At 43.3% G+C, this 23,136-nt stretch overlaps 1 protein-coding gene across 1 annotated transcript; it reads right to left on the bottom strand.

Moving 5' to 3' along the window:
• Nucleotides 1-5,229: 5,229 nt before the first annotated feature.
• On the bottom strand, nt 5,230-22,239 carry LOC122775093 (potassium/sodium hyperpolarization-activated cyclic nucleotide-gated channel 2-like). Its single transcript, XM_044034825.1, has 9 exons — nt 19,810-22,239; nt 13,462-13,668; nt 12,937-13,150; nt 11,878-12,039; nt 10,535-10,753; nt 10,048-10,194; nt 9,715-9,955; nt 9,420-9,584; nt 5,230-9,052 (listed from the first exon to the last, which is right to left on the bottom strand). Exons 1-9 carry the CDS (start codon nt 20,499-20,501, stop codon nt 6,633-6,635), a joined length of 4,467 nt encoding a protein of 1,488 aa, XP_043890760.1. The 5' UTR covers nt 20,502-22,239; the 3' UTR covers nt 5,230-6,632.
• Nucleotides 22,240-23,136: the final 897 nt, after the last annotated feature.

Below are 23,136 nucleotides of genomic sequence, written 5' to 3'. Positions count from 1 at the left end.
GGATTGGCTCAGGCAGGGCTGGAGAAGAGACCGCCGGGGTGGGCAGGGCACTCACGGGAGGGGGGGGAGGAGGGAGGGAGAGGACGGTTGGTTTGGGGTCCGGCTCTGGTGCGGATAGGCCAACCGCGATGTCTGTCGCGGGGCTGGTGGCGGAGAGAGGTGAGCAGGTTCGAGACCCCGCTCCTCCCCCTCTTTCCTTTGGGCATCGCCACTCCAAGGCAGGTGTAGTCACAGAGGGATCCTGCATCAGACAGGAAGAGAGGATTCAAGAGAAATGTTCCTCGTAGAACTCCTTAAAATAAACCACATTACCATAAGAGAGGATGATGTACCATCCAAAAACAACAGAACATTCACAAAAGAATTGTCCCCACCCTTAGATCCATGTTTCTAAGTTTGTTTCATGCAAAGGACCAAACACAGGTGTACAAGTAAGAAGATGAAATAGATGTGCATGAAAACATACACAAATAATATAAATGCATTACAAAAACAGACATACTTCACAGCTATACAAAAAAATAATACCATTTTGATAAAATAAGACATACAAAGTAAGGAATGAAAAAAAGAGCACACACCCTACAGCTATACAGAGAATAGGGAATAGGTTATGAAAATACAATATACTGATAAACAGAACAACAAAGTAATCCAATCAACAACAGTTATTATATGCATGGTCATGCAGACGCAGAGTTGCAGGGATGTGCATGTTCAGTCTGTGAGAGAGAGCAGACGTGTTGTAAAGTCTTATGGCCTGTGGCAGGAACGATTTCCTGTCACAGTCCGTGTGACAGTGAAGAACCTGCTCACAGAGACTCGTGCAGCTCCACCATCTCTCCAGCGTGTGGATCACATGATACCATCACGATAACAGGACTGAGGTGTCGCAGAGGATTCAAGATTAAACGCTCCTTGTTGTGACAAATGAAACTTGTCAAGGATGCGTCACGTCCAGTGTGAAGGCAGAAGAAGAGTCAACATCAGAACAGCAGGGACTTTTTATGGTGACTTTGGCAAAACACTCAGACACCCTGACATCTGTGAGCATTTCTTTCCCCAGTGAGAAGAGTGATGTATATGTTCTTTTGTGACACAAGCACAGATACTAACCAGCAGCCTTATTTTGCTGAAGAGAGAGAAAAAAATCTCATCTTTGTCAAGCGTACGCATCCTGTTTGAAGTGGTTATGAGGCTGGGATTCACCTCGCTCCTTCAAAAGTTTGAGTCTCATCTTCGTCAACTGTTGCTCCTGGAATGTGTTTCAGTGGGTTTGAAGTAAAGCTGCAGGAAGTCTATATATAATTTTGTGGTGAGCTCAGTCAGCCCACCCATTACCACCCCCTAACCTTAAATCTGTGCTTGCTCTGTGGTTGTGCTACCAGACAAAGACCCTAAAATACATATGCAGCTCTGACTTATTCATAAAGCAAAGGTTTAGTTCCCAATCTGAGTCCTCCCTCCATGATGTGAAAGGTCATAAATATGGGGAAATTGTTGCAGCTACACTTCTGCTGCTGCTGCTTATCAGGTAGAAGTAAAAATACATATATTTAAAATGGACACAGTCAGAGTGTGTGTACTGTATTATGTTGCGATAACTTAGGCTTTTAGTTGGTTAACAAAGACGTTTGGTATGTCTTGAGCTGCAACATTCTCCTCTGACACGTATCGTGAAGCTAATATGAATATATTTAATCGTCTATCACTTTATCCCCCACATGAGGGTCAATCCCGGCTGACATACAGTAGGCTAAAAGGCGGGATTCACCCTGGACAGGTCAGCAGTCCATCACAGGGAGACAAACAACCATTCACTCTCACATTCACACCTACAGTCAGTTTAGCGTGTCAAATGAACCTCGGCATGTTTTTGGACTGTGTAAGGAAACAGAAGAACCCAGAGAAAACCCTCACTCACACTGGGAAAACATGCCAACTCCACACAGAAAGGGCTGCAAACCAGTGACCCTCTTGCTGTGAGGCAACAGCTATAGCCACAAGTCTGCAGTGTGAAGCCAGATTATATGAAATGTCTAAAAATATGAAAAACACAAGTAAATTCAAGTATTTTAATATCATACTACAGTGCAGCACTGCTACTTTCTAGTGTCAAATTCTGCATAAGCCCTTCACTTAAAATCCTGGATATTATAAAAACTGTCAAGTGAAGGCAGTGCAGCTTGGAAACGCCAAAATAAAATCCAGAGAGCCTTCAGGCTGTTGTTGTTGTTGTTGATGGATGCATTTATCATCACATCAATTCCAGTGATTAAACTTGCAGGATTCTCCTTCATCCACATCATAGTTCAAATGCCTTTAAATGAGTACTGGACTCACAGGCTTTGTCCTTTGTTTCATCTCTCATCTAAGAGGCTTCTTCAGTTGTTTACAGAGGAACAGGTGAAATGTCTTTAAGAAATCCACCAGTCCAGTTGCTGCTGATTCAATAACACCTGGGTAAATTTGCAAGGAACAAATGTACAGACTGTTGCTTGAATTGTGAGCTGTGTGGGCCTCAAACTCTCTGTGCAGGCTGTTTAGTTTCCAGTGCAGCCTCGGAGCAGAGACTCCTCTCTGAATCTATTTCAGAGCCAGAATTACAGGCAGCAATTACAGCCCTGTTTATCCCCTCTACCTCTCTCCATGGCTGGTAATCCACGCTGGTTAACCTCTTCCACCTCCTCGCTCCACAGACGCCTGTCCTCTTCACTTTAAATTCCCCCATTTCTTTCAAAAAATGATCCTCCTGTTCACTCATGATAAAGATATGCTTGAAAAATATGATGATGCTATAGAAGGTCAACAAAACAAAATCTGACACAAAGATGAAGGGACGATTTCAGGTGTTACTTTGACGGACAATTCCTCACAATTATATTCAGCAAATTGTGATAAACTCTCTCAGATTAAAAAGATAATGAAGTCATGGGAGATGCTTCGGCTCTCATTAGCAGCCAGCAGAGTAGAATCACATGACCACGACGACTGTTTCTTTTCTCCTGTGTTTCTGTAATGGTTCCAGTATCCACATTCAAGTTTTTATACTTGTTTCTAAATTAATTTGGTAAAATAAAAGGCCTAGGGTGAGACTGCCTCAAGGAGAAGGATGAATTAGCCCCACCTCATTTTAGAAATGACTGCTGGGTGTAACAATTTATGATTGTGGCTTCATGGATTAGGCTTGATGGAGATGGTGTAAAATGTAAAATGGGCACATATTGAACAAGGCTCTGTCTGTGATGTGTCAATTTCAGAAGGAGTGGAACAAATACACTTTAAAGAGCAACAGAAATTGCTTATATTTGTGATTTTCCAACAGCCGCAATAGACAGTGTTTTTTTTAAATGGGCTGAAATGGGTCTAATGACAGTGAATCGGTTATTTGAAGGCAGAACCATCAAATCATCATCCACTCAGCTACAAGCCCAGTATGACATCACCTCTGAAAACATGTTCAGGGATTTACAAATACGTCATTATCTGGTTTCACATTAAGAATTGTATACAATTAAACAGACAACATTAATAATATCCTGATATGACAGAAATTCAAATCAATGAATGACGTGAAGTTGTGCTTTATTAGGAGATTTCTCACACATTTGTGGGGAATGTCCTCCCTCTCTGAGGGAAGGTAAAAAAAGAAATAGGTAAAATTCTTAACCAGTTTCCTTTTTTTATCCTTTGTGTCAATTTTTCCATGTCTTTCATTATTATAAGTACAGTAAAGGTGTTTGGTTAATTTTAACTATATGTACATGTATATTGCACTTCTATAGGCACATATGTGGACTTTTGCATGGATGTATATTCATGTTTGTACATATTTATAGAAATGTATGTATATTAACTAACGTGTCATTTTTCAATGGATGCTGTTGTGAGACAATAAAAAGTGTTTTATAAAAGTCAAAAATAAATAAATGACGACATATATATTGATATTGTGCAAGTTGGTACTTCTTCCTATATAAACGCACTCATCTCATTATTGAAGTAACATCGCCATCTAGTGGACACTTGCTGGATAAGTGTCTCGTCATCTAAAACCTCCACTGGTGAACACATGGTAAGAAATACATCATCCATGTGTGTAAATGAGACAGAAGCAGATGCAGCAGTGGCTGTGATCTGATCTCATGTGGCCTATATTCACTCACACATCCATGTATGTATCATCAAGAGGCAGATATTTAACTATCCATTTATTTACAAGCTTATGTGCGTGACCTCTGCTGAGAGATATGGAATTAAGCTACAGGAAGTGCAGAAGTAGGAGGTAGAGGAAGAACAGTCGCACTTACTCAGTTTCACAATCACACAGGTATTTTTTTTAACCACACACCACTGCTGAAACTGAGTTGCCAAACATTTAAATTTTAAAACAAAACCTCAGAGATAATGAGTCTAAATCTGAATCACCAACTTCATGTCTAAAATATAATCTGTGATGACAAAAATAAACCTGTTCCAACAAATTTAAACAAAAGTGAATAATTGTGGGGACAAATACGATTTAGTTTTTTGTTTTTTTATCTGACATCAAATTTCAGAAATTCAGAAGATTTTTTACAATAAAAACATAAACCCTTGAAATAAAAACAGTGTTTTCATTCTGCTAGTTACATTCAGGGATATTGTATTGGCTGGTTCCTGCATTTTATATTATTTAAACAGAAATATCTGTTCTTTTTTCTGCTGTGTGTGGGAGGCTTTGCAAAGCACTCTTGTGTAGAAAAACATTTACACTCAAATTGAACCAAATATTATATGTATACATATATTATATAACACCAAATGTATTTAATCTTTGTTTTTTTTAATGACTATAGTAAAAAGCCCATCAAGTTAAGGCCTGAAAGTCAATGAGGCTGTATTTCAGTTTAAGAGGAAGTAAATCCAGATTACACTTTGGATTAAATGGGTCAAATGGGTTTTACTTCAAGTAACAAAATCATATTTTCTTACGATTTTTTTCTCCAAAATACTTCACTGTTGACGCTACACTTCTAGGGATCCTAAGCAACAATCCCAACAAGCTGCATAACTGTGACTTCGCACAGTGTTGAAAAATAATTTAGAGTTGAATTAGAAATCATCTGCTATGTTGCCAGTATACTTACCCATGATAGCCTTTATAGTGTTAGAACAACACTCATGTACAGGCCTGAAAGACACAATCAGATGCACAAATAAGCTGATATTTCATCACACTCGACAAGATGATATCTAAATCCACTTTATTCTTTCATCTAAATATACACCATCTTCATCAACATCACCATCTATGGCTGTTATGAATACTATCACAATCATTATCTTCAGTGCCACACTCCAGACCATCATTTTGACAACATTATTAGCTATTTTGTTCCTGTTCAAAAGCTAAAGCTGTGATAAATAAAAAATAAAACATTTGGTCCTTTAATATAGTCTAGGCAACATGGTATCAGGGATTAAGACAGAAATGCCTTGTTGCTACGCACACAAAACATCAAACATCACTGAATATGGCGCCGACACTGTCATCGGACGACGGAGGAAGGAGACCGCCAACTGAACATGAGGCCGATGGCAGCAGAGAGCAAAGTGTTAGGCAATCTGAGGAAGAGGGAGCGAGGCTGTGAGAGTCAAAGAAGCAGTTAGCAACTAGAGCTGTGAAATCAGATGAAAGGCAGCGAAAACAAATAAGAGATGAAAGATAAAGAGGATGATGAGTGAGGGAAGTATAACAACAGACCCACAGAGAGGCACATATTTACAGTACAGGGAGCCAGGTGGAACAGAATTAAATGAACTACAGTGCACAGCAGAGCAGTATTGTGTGTCACACAAAAACACAATTTACAGAAGTCGTCAGAGTGAACATGTAGCGTTAAAAGGTTTGTCTTCTTCAAAAACTAAACACCACACACACCTGGGACAACAAAACTACAGTGGACTCCTCCTAATTATTAAAAGAAACTATATATATATATATATTTAGGCATTGATTTTACAGTTATTTTTAAATGCTATATCCTTTCAATAATTATTATTTAGAAGAGAAAATATTACACTTTGGTGAAGAATGGGAGGCAACAGGGAGGTGGAGCGGAAACCAGAAAGTGTCTGCTCTATTGCCAGCATTTTGAGATCACAATATACATTCTTCTTCACAGCAGAAAGACTGTTATTTTCTGTCACTGTCTCTTCCCATTCCATGATGAGAGTCTTGCATGTTTCACATGTATTGCTGTTTTTAATCTTTGAGTATCAGCAATTGCTTAATCCTGTTTTTACTACGTACATTTCCACTTCAGCTCCCCTGCCTGCTCGCAACAATCACTAACACAGATATGTATGTATACACCTGTATGTTTGTTTTTGACTCGACCTCAGCTTGAACAGCTCTCAACATCTCAACACACCCACATTGTTAAGTCTTTCTCCGAGATCAATGACTTGGTTGAGTGACGTATGAACACCCGATGTTCTAAGACAATCACATCCTAGAGAGAATGCATACAAGATGTAGCTGTCCACACAAGACCTTTGGAAGTCTGCAGCCAACTCTGTATATCCATGGTTTGACTAGCCACAACACAAAGTCCAGCATCCTCTGATATTTCCCTACATTTCCTGCATTACATGTTGGCAGGCAATTTGTGTCTTAGCCCCTCTGAGTCTTTTCTGGCAAGTTCTAGCTGAGAGTCTTTTTTCCCTTCTTTCGGTGAGGTGGTGTTGGCAGGGTGCACTGCGTGTGCTGACTGGGTGGGTGTAGTGGTAGACGCCTGAGCGGTCTGAACAGGGATAGAGGGTGTGTTGATTTCAGGGGAGAGAGTAGTGGCAGCTAAAGTGGTTGGCATTAGCTTTGGGTTGTGAGAAGAGACAGGTACAACATTTGGAGAGGTGATGGTGGAGGTGGTGGTTGTGGAGTTGGGGTTTGGGCGTAAAGTTGTTGAAGATGAGAATGTTGATGTGGTTGGTTTGATGGAGCGACCAGAGCCTGAGGTGGAGCTTGGAGTGAGGACAGGAGGGGGTTGTTTTACAGGATGAACTGAGAATTTTACTTTAGTAGGAGTAGGAGCTGAAGTTTGGCTGGTGGGGCCCCGGACTGAGCTAGAGACAGAGGGCTGGAGGCAAGTTGTTTGACTCTGGGACTTACTTAGCGATGGAGCATCTGCAACAGGGACTGAAGAAGGGGGCAGTGTAGAGGCAAGGGTCTGTGAAAGAGTGACGGGTATGATGGTTTGCGAAAGAGTTTGGGAAGTGGTAGAGGTGCGGCGGGTACGGGTGGGATGAGTGGGAGTCAGGGCTGGAGAAGGGGTTGGGGTTGGGGCAGGGCTGAGGCCAGACAATGGAGAAGCAGAAGGAGGCGTGTTGGATGTCTTGGCTCTGGGGCTTGAGGGCTGTGGTGGTGAAGAGGTGAGCAAGGAAGATGGAGGAGGAGAGGTCAGAGGTGATTTGGACCCATAAGGTTGAGGTAGTGGAAAAGGGGTGGAAACAGAGGATGGAGGTGGTGTGGAGGAGGGAGAAGGGGAGGAAGAGCGCGGGGGAGGTGTAGGGATTGGTTTGGGACGAGGAGTAGAGGAGAGCGACAGTGGGCTTGTCCCTGCTGAAGGTGGAGTGGAGCAGGGAGGGGGAGAGGAGGATTGAGAGGGGGTCATTGGAATTGGTTTAGGGCGAGGTGCTTGGGAGAGGTTGGGGGTAGGCGATGATGGGGTGGGTGCAGGAGAAGAGGTAGCAGAGGAAAGGGGGGTCTGCTTTGGAGGGGAAGAAGATGGCATAGAAGCTGCAGAAGGCATGTGTGTAGCAGTGGGTGTGGGAACAGAGGCAGTGTGAGGTCCAGACTGTGTGTATGTGGTTGTGTTTGCAGATATACCCTGTGACATAATGGACTGGAAGGGAAGAGTAGCCTGTGCTTGTGCATTTATTGGTATATTTGTTATCAGCTGTATGGGAACATTGGAGGTCAGCATGCCTGCACTGCTTCCTCTGGCTAACTGCCCTGCCAGGAAAGGAGCTGCCAACAAATTACCACCAGAGGCCTTCCGGTGGAGAGGAGGGTGTGGCTGCACACTAGCCCATGAGCGGTGTGGCAAAGTGGGCTGCGAGGCAGACAGCAGCCTGGCCTCCTGGGTGAGTCGGCCCAGTGCTGGCAGACCTTGAGAGCTGTTTCCTCCATGACGTAACAGAGCTTCTTTTGCTCCCTGTTGACCTGGAACCGAACTGTTGCCATCTGCTGGGGCACAAGAGGCAGCTACAGGGTTGGCAGTCGGCACCTTGTGGAGGGGTGGAGTCGGTGGTCCTCCACCTGTTGGGGTTCCAAGTGATCCAGGTATCACTAAAGGGTGATCTGCCTGGAGACGGAGGCTGTAATGAAGAGTCCTACCTTGTTGGACAGATGTTGGGACAGAGGAAACTGGCATTGGTGGTGTTTTAGCAATAGGAGGTGATGTTATTCCACCAGGGGGGGCCATGGTTGATGGGGAGGCAGGAAATCCTCTTGGGGACAAGCCACCCATTCCTCCCATCGTCATCATCCCAATGAGGGAGCTCACAGATGGTCGGAGGGGTTGTAACACAGGAGCGCGAGGGGGTGACAGAGGGAAAGAAGATGAGGGAGAAGGGGAAATGAGAGGGGAAGGAAGGAAAAAAGCACCACTGAGAGCATGCTGCTGCTGCAACTGCTGGAGATGCTGCTGCTGTTGTTGCTGCTGGTGCATGAGGGCGATGGCTACATTACTGGTAGCGGCTGCAGTCTGCAGAGGAGCATGGACCAGTGGCGCCCAGATGACAGGGCGTGGCCGAGGAGACACTGTGCCACTGCCTCCAATGACACCGCCTCTCCCTGCAGCAGCTGCAGCAATAGTGTCCTGCATGGCTGGCATGCTGTCATGTTTGACAATCTGCTGAACCAACATGCTGTCACAGGATCCCAGACTGCCTGCTGCAAGGCCTCCACCTGCCCCTGGACCCCCTCCACCCCGGCCACCACGACCCATGCTGCCCCCAAGTGAGCCGGCCTGAGATGATTTCCTCAGGAGCATGGAGTTCTTCCTGCCTGTAGTGGAGAAAATGGAGACATTCAGAGATTTTGGGTGTAAAAATAAGAATCTGAAAGCAGAATTATCCACTGAATGCACAACAGACAGCTAGAGTCTTAGCCTGAAGGCTTTTCTTTCCGAGAACATTTCTTATTCTTTATTTCAGCTTTTATTTCTCTCAGCTTGCTTTCAAGGATGATATTCAAAGTTTCCTCGGATGACATGCTTGACAAAGAGCCTTACAATTGCAATAGAATTGGATGGAGAATATGTTTGCCAGTGTTTGTCAAGGTCGCAGCAGAATTATACAGCTCAATGGAAAACTGCAAGTCACTGCAAAGATAAAATGCTGATAAAAACCTATGCTGCAATCCCCAACATTACCAATGCGGTCCAGACGGTCAACCGCGACAGTTTCAAAGGCACGCCGCATCATCGGATGTTCCTCCAGCACCTCGTTAAAGCTGTCCACACTGAGAGAGTACAAGCGACAGTAAGTATCTGCCCGGACACTGGCTGTCCTCCGTCCACGTGTCAACAAACAGATCTCTAAATGTGGGCGAAGGAAAAGGGAGAGGACACAAACAGAATTTGCAGTGAGATAATTCAAGTCAATCGTATATAAAGAACCACGATAATCTTCATCATTTCATCTAATGCAGGAACCCTGTGTCCTCACCTCCAAAGTAAGACCCATCGCTCAGCTTGGTTTCCTTGTTACCACGGGTCAGCACACTGACTCGCCCATGTTGGATGAAGTACATCTTCCGTCCAACTGTGCCCTCGCGGATGATGAAGTCATTAGGCTGAAACACTTCAAAACGGAGCTTCGTCAGCACCGCAGTCACAAAGTTGGGATCGGCATTGGCAAACAGCGGCATGTTAGCCACCAGGCTCCGGCAGTTGAAGCTGACAATTTCCTAGCGGAAGAGAGAAGGGGGGTCTGAGAAATTTGGAAACAGCGTTTATGGTTTGTTTGTTTGGACAAGCAGCTGTTTGTGACTTTTTTTACCTCTTTAAGTGGCTCACTGAGTTCTCCCAGGATGTTCTCCTCATCAAACATCTTCCCCTGGAAGCGGTGTTCATAGTACTCGTGGATCTTTTGCCGAACATCTCCAGGAAGCTTATGGAACGACATGTACTGCTCCACCTGCTTGTACTGCAATCACACACATATACACGGGGTCACAGATGCATACAACCACACTGGGAATGGGTGGATGGATGCTTAAAGGGACAGTTCTTTAAGTTTTTCCTGTGTGTTGTTGTGTGAGATACTGACACATAGCCAGCCCCATCACCGGGAACGAGCTTCAGACATGGACGCTTGGTGAGCTGGATGTGAGTTTATTATTTATAGTTAAAATTAATGTAAAACACTTTTGTTCATTTGTTCATTTTTGCAAGATAATTTGACTCAATCAGGTGTGTTGGTTGGGCTGTGAAAAGGTGTGAGGAGAGATGAAAGAAGTGACAGATTGGAGAGCATGATGTTTCACCTTTTCCTGATATTGTCGTCTTGAGGAGTCCAGTGACTGGATCAGAGCGGTTGCATGGCCGATGAACATAGCGTAGCAGGTGGCACCTACGATCATACTGAGCATGGTGAGCCACACATCTGTCATCCCCTCTGGAGCCTGTGCACCATACCCAATACACAACATGTGGCTCATGGCTTTGAATAGAGCATAGGAGTACTGCACGCCCCATGTGTCATTCTGTGAGTGGGAGACACAGAGAGTGACAGAAAGAGTAAAAGAAGTTTCGAGTGTTAATTATCAAGACTCTGTAATGCTGAACTGTTCTTATTTTAGTCAGGTTTCAGGATGCTTTTCCCTGCAGAGGAGCTCTGCCACAGCACTTCACTAAATAGAGTGGAGATTACAGCGTTTAACCGCCGAGCAATTTGACAGTCGAAAGCTATTCTGCTTCAAAACACGGTAGAAAGCATAATAACCACACAGACAATAAAAGGCCGGATCTCATGTAATTAAATGTTAAAAAGACGACAAAAAGACCAGCTTTTATTTCAGTAAGAGTGTTTGTGTGTGTCTGTCACCTCTTTAGGACCTTTCCAGGACCTAAACACTGACCTTGTCAGGACCAGTAGTACCACATGGAGACCAAAACCTGGCCCTAGTGAGGCAGAACCCTCATTTCTTAAGTCTAGGTTAAAGTAAGGATTAAAAATGTTAATTGCAGTTCAGTAAAGGTTAAGCATGATCTGGTTTTGGCGGAGTGTGTGTGCATGTGTGTGTATGTATGCATTTAGTTTCAGGTTGTGTGTGTGAGTCCAATTATACAAAGATATTAATGGTCCAGGCAGAGGGGACTTTCTCTGGGGAAAATCCCAGCATCAGCCTGCTTAGCAACCATCACCCAGGCAACCACTGAGACATGAGTCAGCTGTTCATACAGCAGCTGTGTGTCTGTGTACATTCACTGGTGTCCGGCTGGTCCCTTGGCTTTCGAGTGTTGATCTCAGTTGAGGATTTTAATTGGACAATCTTCTTTTATTTTTGTGATGATGATAGTTGATCATATTCCAATTGGACATGTCGCTGCATGAGCCAATTAACACAGATAAGCAGCAAACAATGTCAACTCTGATAAACAGCCTCACTTCACCCTGCACACACACAGATAGCCCAAAACCAGGCCTTTCAGAACCGATGGTTTGCGTTCATCTGAAATAAATACTGTGTACACTGTTTAAACAGGCTGAGATAAAGCTTTGTGTGTTTCATTCAACTCTAACAAAACATCATGTCCTGTTTTTTGTTCTAAAATCTTCCAGTGAAACAGTCACGTGCCGGTAAGAGGGTGAATGACGGAGACTCACCACCATTAGGTTTTTGGAAACCCAGCAGTCAGGAGGGAATTCCTGAAGCATGGGGACTAGGAACTGAAGACAGCCATCCCAGTGGCACAGCAGCAGCATCATACCGATCAGGTTTACTATCCTGACCATGGCACTGGCAAGGTCATAGGTCATGTGGAATATCTAAGAAGGAGCAAGAGAAAGGAGACAAATAAAAAATGGATGCAGAGGGCAGAAGAGGTTTACCCCGTTTTAGACTTCATACTCAGAATTATTCAAAATGTATTTTAACAAGCCCTTTCCTCTGGCTAAAAAGAAAAGCTTACTTCCCAATAAGCTTATATGAGCTGATGAGTCATTGTTTTTCAGACTGACTGGGTTGTTTTTGACTGGTTGCATGAGATACTGACACATTCACAGCACCGACTTTGCTAAGCATGCTGTCGAGTGTGACACTGTTTCCACACACAAAGCTGAGACTCAGACAGTGGCTCTCACTGATAACACGGCTGCCACAAGGGACAGAAGGGGAATCAGAATTTGTGACTACGATATCTTGTGAATATGTTTGCCACTTTATTTCACCCTCGACAGCCCTTCTGTCTGAAAACTGAAGTTTGTGTACCACTTACTCTCTGCACCAAAGAGAAAATCTACCGTTTTACACCAGGGCACACAGTGATTGTTACTCCACTGTTGCCTCCATCAGTAAGAAAAAAGCATTATCTTGTGACTTTGGTGATTTTTTTTTGCTATGGAATCTTGTGCAGGGAGTAAGCAGTTCACAAACTTCCCTTTTCAGCCAGAAAATGATGTCTAACACAACATATTCCTAGAATATTGTAGATTTAACTTCTGTTACTGAAACATTTCCTTCTGTTCCTGCTGGCAATCAAGTTATCAGTGAGAACAAGTGTTTGGGTCCGAGGCCAGTTTTACGAAACCCTGGTGCGCTCTGCTGCGTGCTCAGCAAAGTGAGGGTTGATGATGTGTCAATACCTTATACGACCACACTACATCTTAAAACGAATAGCTCTTTCCCCTTTGACACTCGTCTGTGTTTGCAGCCACTGTTCTCACCTCCTCCCACTGGTGGATGTAGCGGATGAGTCTGGACAGACGGAGCAGCCGCAGCAAGCTCAGGATTTTGGTGAAGCGGACGATGCGCAGAGCCCTGGCTGTCCTGTAGACCTCCGAGTCCAGACTGTCGACCATCAGGAAGATGTAGTCCACTGGGATGGATGACACAAAGTCTACAAGGAACCAGCTCTTCAGATAGTTCAGGCGGATGGCCCTGAGTCAGAATAAGATGGAAGACCAGAGACATTTCTTATTTGGCAATAACTCTAACATTTGGCTGGCATAAAATGATCCTCATCAATATTCATCAGGAACAGAACTGGACGCTGAACAAAGCTCTGCCAGTGGCTGCCTGTCACCTTTTCACATTGATTTGTGTAAACACTAACCCAGCAGATGGCCAGAGGAGAACATTTCCACACAAGGAGACAGAACTGCTGTGGGGATATTCCACACACCACACACGGCACGCACACTCTCCCGACCTTTGACATACAATGCACGCGTACACGTGCATCAACCAACCTGGGGTCCAGCAATATCTCAGTGCTGTCTTCCTTCACGATGCCCGTCCTAAAGTTCAGAACCAAGTCCACCATAAAGAGAGTGTCGGAGACTACGTTGAAGATGATCCACGAGGGAGTGTTCTCCTCTCTAAAGAAGGTGATGCCCACTGGCAGGATGATTAAGTTTCCCACCATCAACAGCAACATCAACAGATCCCAGTAGAATCTAGAACGAGAGAGACAGAGGATGTTTTTCTTTTTTTTTAATATTATTGAATCTTTGAATTTGAATGTGTTTTTTTATCACAGCATTTATTTTATTATTATTTTCTTAACCTTGGTTTTGTTAGATGCTCATGAGCCTGTAGCACACATGTCATTTTGACATGTTGCAGTAGGGAAAGCACATGTAGTAATAATAACAGAAAGCACAGAAAGTACAGACATCCACCAAGGTCACTCAGTTTCCCACAGAGTCAGTGGAACAAAATCAAATCAGTTTTTCCTTAGACCAGAACCTACATCCACAGAAAATGTAATAATAAAAATCTGTCCTTTACTTTTTTGAGTTAAACTGCACGCAGACAGACAGACAGACAGACAGACAGACAGACAGATTCAGCAAAATACAAACTCCTTGTCAGAGGTGATAATAGCAAAAGCTGTGAACTTTGGAAGACCTGATGTGTTCACACCAGATAAGTGACAGTGAAGTACACTAAAAAAAACACTATATTAAAAATGTTAAATGGAATATTGTGGTGTATTCGATTTCAGGTAAAAAATTTTGTTATCTATTTGTGAATAAACTCTAAGTTAAATATTTAGTTTTTTTCCACCACAGACTGCACAACAGTACACTACGATGGGTCTGGAACATATAGTGTCACAATCATTGTTTAATGAATTCATTGTTGTTTAATGAATTAAGTCATCACATCCTGAATGGTCCACATTTGCTCCTTGAGAAACAAAAATAATATGTGCTCAGTAGTAGAAAAATAACGTATAAGAATACCAAGTCACTTAAATCAATCACACTTGAAGGTAATTTGAAACATGAATAGCAGGAACATAAATGTGCTTAGCGAGAAATATGATGCTTTAAATATATCTATAATGTACATTATATTTCAACTTTTTATAGGCGTATTGTTAATATCTTTCCATATTGTACTTTCACATCATTTTTATTATTCATTGTCTTTATCTTTACTGTCTTTGCTGCTGTGACAATGTAAATGTCCCCACTGTGGGACTAATAAAGGACTATCTTATCTTATCTTAAATTCCATGACAAATACGTAAGTTAATGCTTTTAACTTCCTTGACACAGTGTGGTCAGGTACATGCCCTCACACAGAGTAACAAGAAGTAAAGTTTCCTCCCTGTAGAACAGGTATAATGTAAATGAATGTTTCCTTTGAGCCACTTCCATTAATCACAAATGTTCTGACCACACAAGGTTCATCCTTTATCATTTATCCTTCAGTCCAATAATTCACAAGAGAACTGCTCTGAAATGGATTAAAAAGGAGAAAGGCAGACAAAGAGGAACCGAGGGAGGTAGAAATGATCAGTAACCTTGGGAAGCCTCATCAGTCTGTGTTTCTCCGGTTAATGGCTGACGCCGGCTCCTCAAAATCCAGGTACAGGAATCTGTCATGTGATTAGGAGGCTGGAAGTGACAGGAGAGGCAATCCAATCATCTGGATGAGCCCTGTCATCTTTCTCATCCTAATCCTTTTAACCATCACGCCAACCTGCATCAATGACTTGCTTCTTCTCGCTTCCACCCCTCTCTCTCTCTCTCTCTCTCTCTCTCTAGCTCTCTATCTACCTATCTGTTTCCCTCTCTTCTCTTCTGTGAGGAAGTACACTCCAGCTCTGTGATCAATTGCTATTGAGCCCTAATTTAGTAACACAACCTCATGGTGCGATACCACCACTAGACTGATGAAGATTAAGTATGAGTCATCACTGCTACAAACACCACACACACACCCTGACATTGTCATATACTCTAACAGATGTATCACCTCATAATTACTGGCAATGTTTACACCAACACAGTCACAGCAATTCTGTTGTTTCAGCAATGGAGGTGTATTGTTGACCTTGAGGAATCAATTTATGAACTCTGATTATATGGAACAATTGTATCCATCACATTATACTACAATTGTAGGTTAGGTAACTGTCAGTTACTATCCATATTATCTTATCAATATTATGTAATTGACTCTTGACACAATTTGGACATCAACTAGATAAGATTAGTTTTAATGTGGACTTTTTTTGAAGTCAGAAAATGATATGGTATATATTTCCCTCATTTTGTCCAACACTTAAAAGTTTTCACCACATAAAAACAATATTTTGCTGTCCATTGTTTTTCATCCCTTAAACATTTTATGATGTTTTCTTGTTATATTTGAACATATTTGTATTATTTCATTCGTTTAAGGGTCTCCAGATGTGTCTAGAAAAAAATATCAAATTTGAGGTGCAATAAAAACTAAATTTACATTTTATCCTTTCAGGAAAAGACTTTGTGCTCAGGACATCTATGACTATACTACAGCGATTTTTACTGTACAGTTTAAGAGAAGTTTCAAATTAAAGGACTGACCAGGTTGTGACTACTATCACACTATAAATCAGCATAGATTTAGAAGTATTTCAAATTAAAAGCCCCACATTGGCACTTTTCAATTGAAAAAAATCTCAACTCTGAGAACACATTTTTCCGGAAAGGAAACCCGAGACTAAAAGCCCCAATAGTTATCTCCTCCTAAATTTTCCATGGTGTTTTCTGTTTATTTTATGCACTTGTGTCAGAAAGCATCTCAGATATTGTCAGAGACTTCCTCCAGAGTGTGTGATGCCCTGGTTTATTTTACTCAACACAGTCTGTGACCCCACCTGTTACACCAAGGAAACCAGAAAATAAAGAGAATTTCAGAGTGAATTCTTAACGATTTAATGGTTAGTCTAACTTCCACTAACTTGAATCATAATGGATGGCATGAAATATGTGTCTGCACATGAATCTGTCTCTGTGTACTAGATTTTGCTGAGATGTGGCAGCTGATATGAGCTCAGTGTTGGACTCTCTCCCCAAACAGCCGGAATGACAGATGAGAGAAGACGACAGGTGGACAACAAGAATGATCTGGAGGTTTGTCATGTTGTGCTGAATTTATGACAAGGTCCGAGTTCTGTTTCTCTTTTCTGTGGACTGGTGCAACATTGGGCTGAGACAGACAGATAGACCGACAGACAGAGTGTGAGAGAGAGAGCGAGTGAGAGAGAGAGAGAGAGCTGTCTTAGTGAGGACGCTCATTGACATCATGCATCATCTAACATTTATACTAACCTCAACCAACAGAAAGAAAAACCCACCAAGTCTTAGCCCTTATAAGATGTGACCTTATTTTTGTGGATTAGTGGTCAGCACTGTTGCCTCACAGCAAGAAGATTCCCAGTCTGGGAGTTTGTATGTTCTCCCTGACTCTCCGGTTTTCCTCCCAACATCAAAAAACACAAGTTAGAATGTTAGACACACTCAGTCAGGTTGGTCCCTTGTGGTAGCACGCTCAGCCGCAGTGGTTCTGATCAACCCTCCGTCTAATTTCAGTTGTATATAATGACAATAAAGATCATTTCATTCCATCATTTCACTAATGTATGCTCCTGAACAATGTGCAATCATAATATTTGCTGGTTAGCAAGACAAGTGCTGGTTACTTCTTTCCTCACTTTCCCAAAATGTCCTCCATTCCTGTTTCACGAGTTTTGGTCCTCACAAAGATATACATACAAGTACATAACACACATGCTCACTTAGGAATTGCAAATGCAATCAAAGTCGTTCTCCATGGCCTCATCAGTATTCCATTTTGAACATGAACAGGTGCTGGAGGAGAACTGACCTGCATCTACCTGCTCAGCTGTCGTCAAACCAAACACTAATTCTACTGTAATTGAGGCCAAGTGTCTCCTGAGTGGCCTCTCACTGGTTCCTAGATCACAGTTGGCCAGATGTCTGTTCTGAGCTAAATTTCCTCCCCTCATCCTGACAGACATGCAGATAAACAAGCACAACAGCAACTGTCGCTATATAATAAATCTCTCTTACATGTGTAGTGCTGTTTGAACACGACGCATGTGTGTTGAAAGACAAACTTTGTGCCCCTCTGTGTTTTCACATCTCCTCTCATTTCCCTGTCATTGCCTCCGTGTTCCACTCAACATGTCAGAGAGTTGCTCTGCATTCTTCTCCACCTCTTCCTCTCATTATGGATTCTTAAGGGTGCAACTGTGACACAACCTTTCTTAATGAGGTGAAGAGAAAAACAGCGTATCTTCAGAGTCAATAATGACAGACTGGACTCTCAAGAATACACACAGAGGCTGGTGCGTTCACGGTCTACACTGAGTCAAAAACACAAAATAGTAAATTGGATTTATTTCTCTTCCCTTCCTTCCCACCGTGACATCACAAACGTCCTCATCAGACGTCGCCGCAAATACTTAACTGAAAAGTTAGATGACTAAATTATGCATAATGCATACTAAACTTGCATAATTTAAGACGTCGTACATAATTGATCATCCAATTGATTTCTCTGACAGGGCAATTGAAACTCTTAATGGCTCCAGTAATCATGCATGAGTATAAAAAGTGCAGAAGGGACTGAGATTCATCCATCCACGACCCTTCATCCACCACCCATTCATACATTTATCCATCCATTCATTCAGCTTTCCTCATGCACTGTGTCACTCGTGAGCAGACTCATAAGTGATCATCGTGCTCACAGACAGTAAAAAATGACTCAATCTGAGTGTGTTTTGGTAAATGAGTGGCTGATGAGGCAAAAGTGGGCCAGGAGCTTTGGGGATCAAGACATCCATTGTTGCTGCAGTCTGTCTGGAGATTGTGAATGCTGCTGCCTCTCCCTCTGCTTGCTGTCCACCTGCACATTTAAATTGTGTATTTTTGCGTTTTTTGTGTCTGCCACACATGGATGACTCGTGGGCCATCACAACACATTAAAAGCATGTGTGTGTGTGTGTGTGTGTGAGAGAGAGAGAGGCATGTTGACATTCACAAATCTAACCTTCCATATTTCCATATTCCATTAAAAAATCAAGGAATTATTTATCGGGCTCTGTTTACTTATCATTACCATTTCCTGTAAATCTGCTAGTTCCTTTTTTCTATAGTCACACCTGTTTGTCGACATATTACCAGGAAATAGTAAAAATAAGAAATAAAAAATTATATTTTCTAGAGGTAGAAACAGATTGCCCGAAGGAAAAATCTGTCATCTGTCACAACCAAAGCAATTATTAGATTAGCTGTTAATTGAGTCATAAATGAATTGCTCAGTTCCATCCAAAACATATCCCAAAGGAATTTACCACCAGGTTTGTCTTTATCTTCAAGGAAAAATGAGAGCCTAAAAACCCCAATTGCTATCTTCTCCTTAGCTGATATTGATTGTTGTGCTGGTTCAGGTGGAAGAGAAAAAAAAAATCAAGCTTCATGTGTGAATTCTCCAGAGTAAGAGCCGTGTTCATGTGTTCATTCACTGCCCACAGAAAACACACTTCATTTTTCAGCAAACTGATATGGGACATGTCTCACTGATTCCTGATCAGTCGCTGTTCTCTTTGACAAAAGGAGAACTCATTGTTTGGTGTCATCTTTATAAGCTCTTCATATGCGCCTGTCCTCTCAAGGAATTCTCATCTACACCACTCCTCTTTTTTTTTATTTGACCTTTTCATACATCCCCTGATTATTTAGCCTGTCTCTCCAAACAATCACCTCTCCTCTAACCCTCACCTCACATACACTACTGTTGTGTGCCACCAGCAATATAATTAGACTCCTGCTGCCTGCATGTCTCTCCCCTCCCAGTTGTCCTCCTCCCCATTTCCCTGTTACCAACCAAAGAGGCTGATGATCTGTTTCTTTCCCTGCAACTCTGTCTACAAAAGTGTCTGTCATTAGACTTTGTATGTGCACGCTTTCTAAGCACAACAACATGCGTTTTTTATATGCAGTAAGTGTAATTTGTCCTATTTTATAAAACTGCACCAGTGTAATGTCTGCATACAGAGGTGTGTGTAGTCATTTTGTTACCCTTTAAGAACCTTTTCTGAATATTTCATAAGCAGAAAGTCTGGTCTTAATGAGGCAGAAACTCATTTCTGAGAGTCCAGTTAAAGGATGTGAAATGTGGTTAAGGGTGGAGTCATTTAGTCATTAGGTGTTTATGGTTAAATTTGGGGATGATGCTTTAGTTAGGCTGTCCAACTGAATGGAGTGTTGTATGGGTGAGTTGCTCCATACCTGAAGTCACTGTAGGGGTGAATGATCCACGCCCCTGCTGATTTCAATCTTTCTTGCTCCATTGCCACAGCTTTGTGGGATCCAAACATGCGCAGGCTGAACTTGTTGACCCCTGGCAGAAGCATTGCTCCAAACTGTCTCTGGATGAAGGTGCTCTGGTTGGAGTTGCTGTAGTCCTCGCCATCCAGCCCCATACCGAACCCACCCAGTCCAGAGTGACCCCCAATGTCAGGGGTCCCTGCTGCAGTAGTGTTGCAGGTCGTGGTGGTGGTGGTCTCTGGACCAGTGGCCACGACCATCACTCCAGTCATGGAGGAGGAGGTTGAGGCCAAGGCGGCACGAGAAGAGGCAAAGCCCACTGAGCGTGGTGGAGGGTGGACTGTGGCAGAGGAGGAGGGCGGTGGAGGTGGTAGAGGCACCGGGGTGGTTGGTGTGCCCGCTGTGCGTAAAGGAAGACCGTCCCTGCAGGCGGAGGAGCTCATGATGGAGAGACGACGTCCACGACCACCTATGGAAGAGTTGTCTGCCCCAAATGAGCCCTTCTCTCCTTCCAGTGAGGCCTGTGACAGCCTGTAGCTCGGAGAGGGCAGGCTGCCCTTACTGCGCCGCTTACACTCCCCTCCTCCATTCCGCCTGGGCAGACTGTCACCCCCCGACCCAGAGGTTCCCATACCTCCAGCCACCCCATCCATCCCAACTCAGGGTGGAGGGGGAGGAGGAGGTTGAAGGGAGGGTTAATATAACCTGTAACTCCTGTGCCCTCAGGGAAACTATTGTTAAGTCCCGTGAGCCTGCTAGATTACATAGGTGAGAGAGTCAGTGTCAAATCTGAATGACAAAGTGAGGATGTGTAGAAGAAAGTCTGCTCATTCACTCACACCTTCACCCTCTCACCTCCTCACTTACCTCGATGTCCTTGGAGAAAGCCCCGTGTCAACATTAAACCCTTCAGGCTGCTGATGACAGTGACACCAGCAGCCCCACTTTGAACCTCTTTTCTCCTAAAATGGTTTGTCCTCACAGAAGTCACTGAAACAATAGTCCTCCTTCCTTGTCCTTGAAACGCAGCTCTCCGCCCGAGGCCCTCCTCCCTCTCCTCTCCACAGCCGCCCTCAGCGCTCCGACGCCGGTCATGTTGGCACCGGATTCCTGGTCCTTTGGAGATAACGGAGCTCGCCGCTGATTGGCCGCCAGTGTTGCTTTTGTAGTCTATATGTCCAGACTGCTCGCCCTCACCCTTTCACGCTTCTGCTATTTTCACCATATATCATTATGTAAGAGGTGATGTGAGCGCTAAAGGTGGCAGAGTGAGGGGACACATTCACGCACGGATGAATGACAAGGACACTTGATCCTCTGTCAGGTTGTTAATGGACAAAAGGGACACATGTAACAAAAGGCACGCACGCACACACACGCGGACTCTCAAACTGATTCATCCTGACACGCATCATCATTAAGCACAATCACGCACACATTTAAACACATGCAGGGATACAAGAGACAGAGGACCGGGTCAAATCATCCATACTCTGTAGTCCATGTCCTCACCCACTTCACGACACCTTGTCATTTTCAGCATCCGCGCAGTAAAAATCACGCTCATCGTGACGGGAGGCGCGCCGAAATGTTGCCTATACACCCGAGACTGAAGCGCACACAGAGGAGACACCAGTGGATCCACACGCGCAGCAGCAGCCGCGGGGTTTTTGCCTAAACTGACGTCGGAAAGAACTTGAGTCAAGTGTTCAGAGTCTGACGTCCAAAATCTCCTGATGTCTCATCTGCAGAGTGTCCTCACTTCTGACGACTTTCAATGACATAGTGTCCAGACTACATGGATGCGCCGGCGTCCTTTCCTCCTTTGTTACGCCGCCAATGACAGGAAACAGGGCTCTGCACTTCAATGAAAACACGCTCCACCGAGAGAGAAAGCGGTGAGCTCTGACGCCTCATTCAAAAATCGAAAATAAAACAACTTGTTGAGCTGCCATGAGGCGGCAGCTGCATCGCACGGACGCTCTCAGCGGCGACGAGGTCCAGCTTCTATTCACTTCTTTCTGTGACTCAACACTCAGGAGCTCGAGCGGCATGCAAATAAATTATTAAATAAATAAATGTGCACATGAATGGTCTGGATCCAATCGGCCTGTTGCCATAGCATCCGCATCCCTCATCATCATCATCATCCTTCCCCAAAGGCCGCATGCCCGGCCGGCATGAAGCACGCACGCATCCCTCGCAGGTACAGGTCGCGCGTCATGCTCTCTCACCAATACAGAGAGGGAGCGCGTGGTGGAGAGAGTGATGTGGAAACTTTATTCAAATATTTGGAGAGAGAGAGAGAGAAAAAAAGAGCGAGTCTCCTCCTAAACAGCCGTGGGGTGAAAGTTGAGAAAAGAAGGAAAAAAAACACAATGAAAAAGAACAATCAACTAATTATTATGTTTTATCTCAAATTAAATTAAGTTTTATGCCTCTGGAATAATAAACACACATAGATAGGATTGCATTTAATTAAAATATACTTTCATTATATATATACTATAATTGTGTTGCTATTTTTATATAAAATACACAATGAGTTAATTCATTTGGCAGCTTGTTAATTTGTCTCCTTGCAGAACAAAGAGTAAACACAACAGATTTTACAGCCCACGTTGAGGTGGTAAATTGGCACTTTGCGCAGCAGCCATTTCACAGGCTACAGCAGGAAAATCACAGGTGTAGAACAAATAAAATTAATGACGGCTGAGGTCCATTGAGTTCCTCAGGGTGCATGCTGCTTCACTGTGACACTGTCCTGGGTTGCATTAAGTAAACAGATGTGATCACTAACGTTTGTGCTTCTCCTGCTTAAACATGTCAAAATGTCTGCTCTGCAAAGGACACATTCAATTCAGTTTTGATGATGTATGTTTTACAATTACAGCTGTACTTCATGATGAAGATTTTAGGTTTACAACATTAAAATGTCGTATAAAGTACAATGCATTGTCATAAATGAACGCACAAATAGTAAATAGCTAATAGTATAAATCCAAGCAGCTCAATGTGGCCTTGCTTGTTGCAGGATGATGCATCAATAATCATAGTAATCTACGACCACAGGAGTCATTTGGACGTATGAAGATGAAAGTCCCACGTTTGAAAGATTAAGTGCCATTAAGACGACCACAAAGATATTTACAGTGGACGATCTGCTCGGTCTGTGTAAGAGTGGCTATTAGAGGTTGAGATAAACTGCAGGAAGAGGATTTGAGACACATTAGCACTGGAAAGGAAACACCAAAGGAGGAGGATGCCTGCGGAAGAAAGGCGAGGACG

This window comes from Solea senegalensis, linkage group LG9 (genome assembly GCF_019176455.1).
Source record: "Solea senegalensis isolate Sse05_10M linkage group LG9, IFAPA_SoseM_1, whole genome shotgun sequence".
NCBI lineage: Eukaryota > Metazoa > Chordata > Actinopteri > Pleuronectiformes > Soleidae > Solea > Solea senegalensis.
Note: the sequence above shows the minus strand (reverse complement) of the source record. Positions and strands in the feature narration are given on the sequence as shown.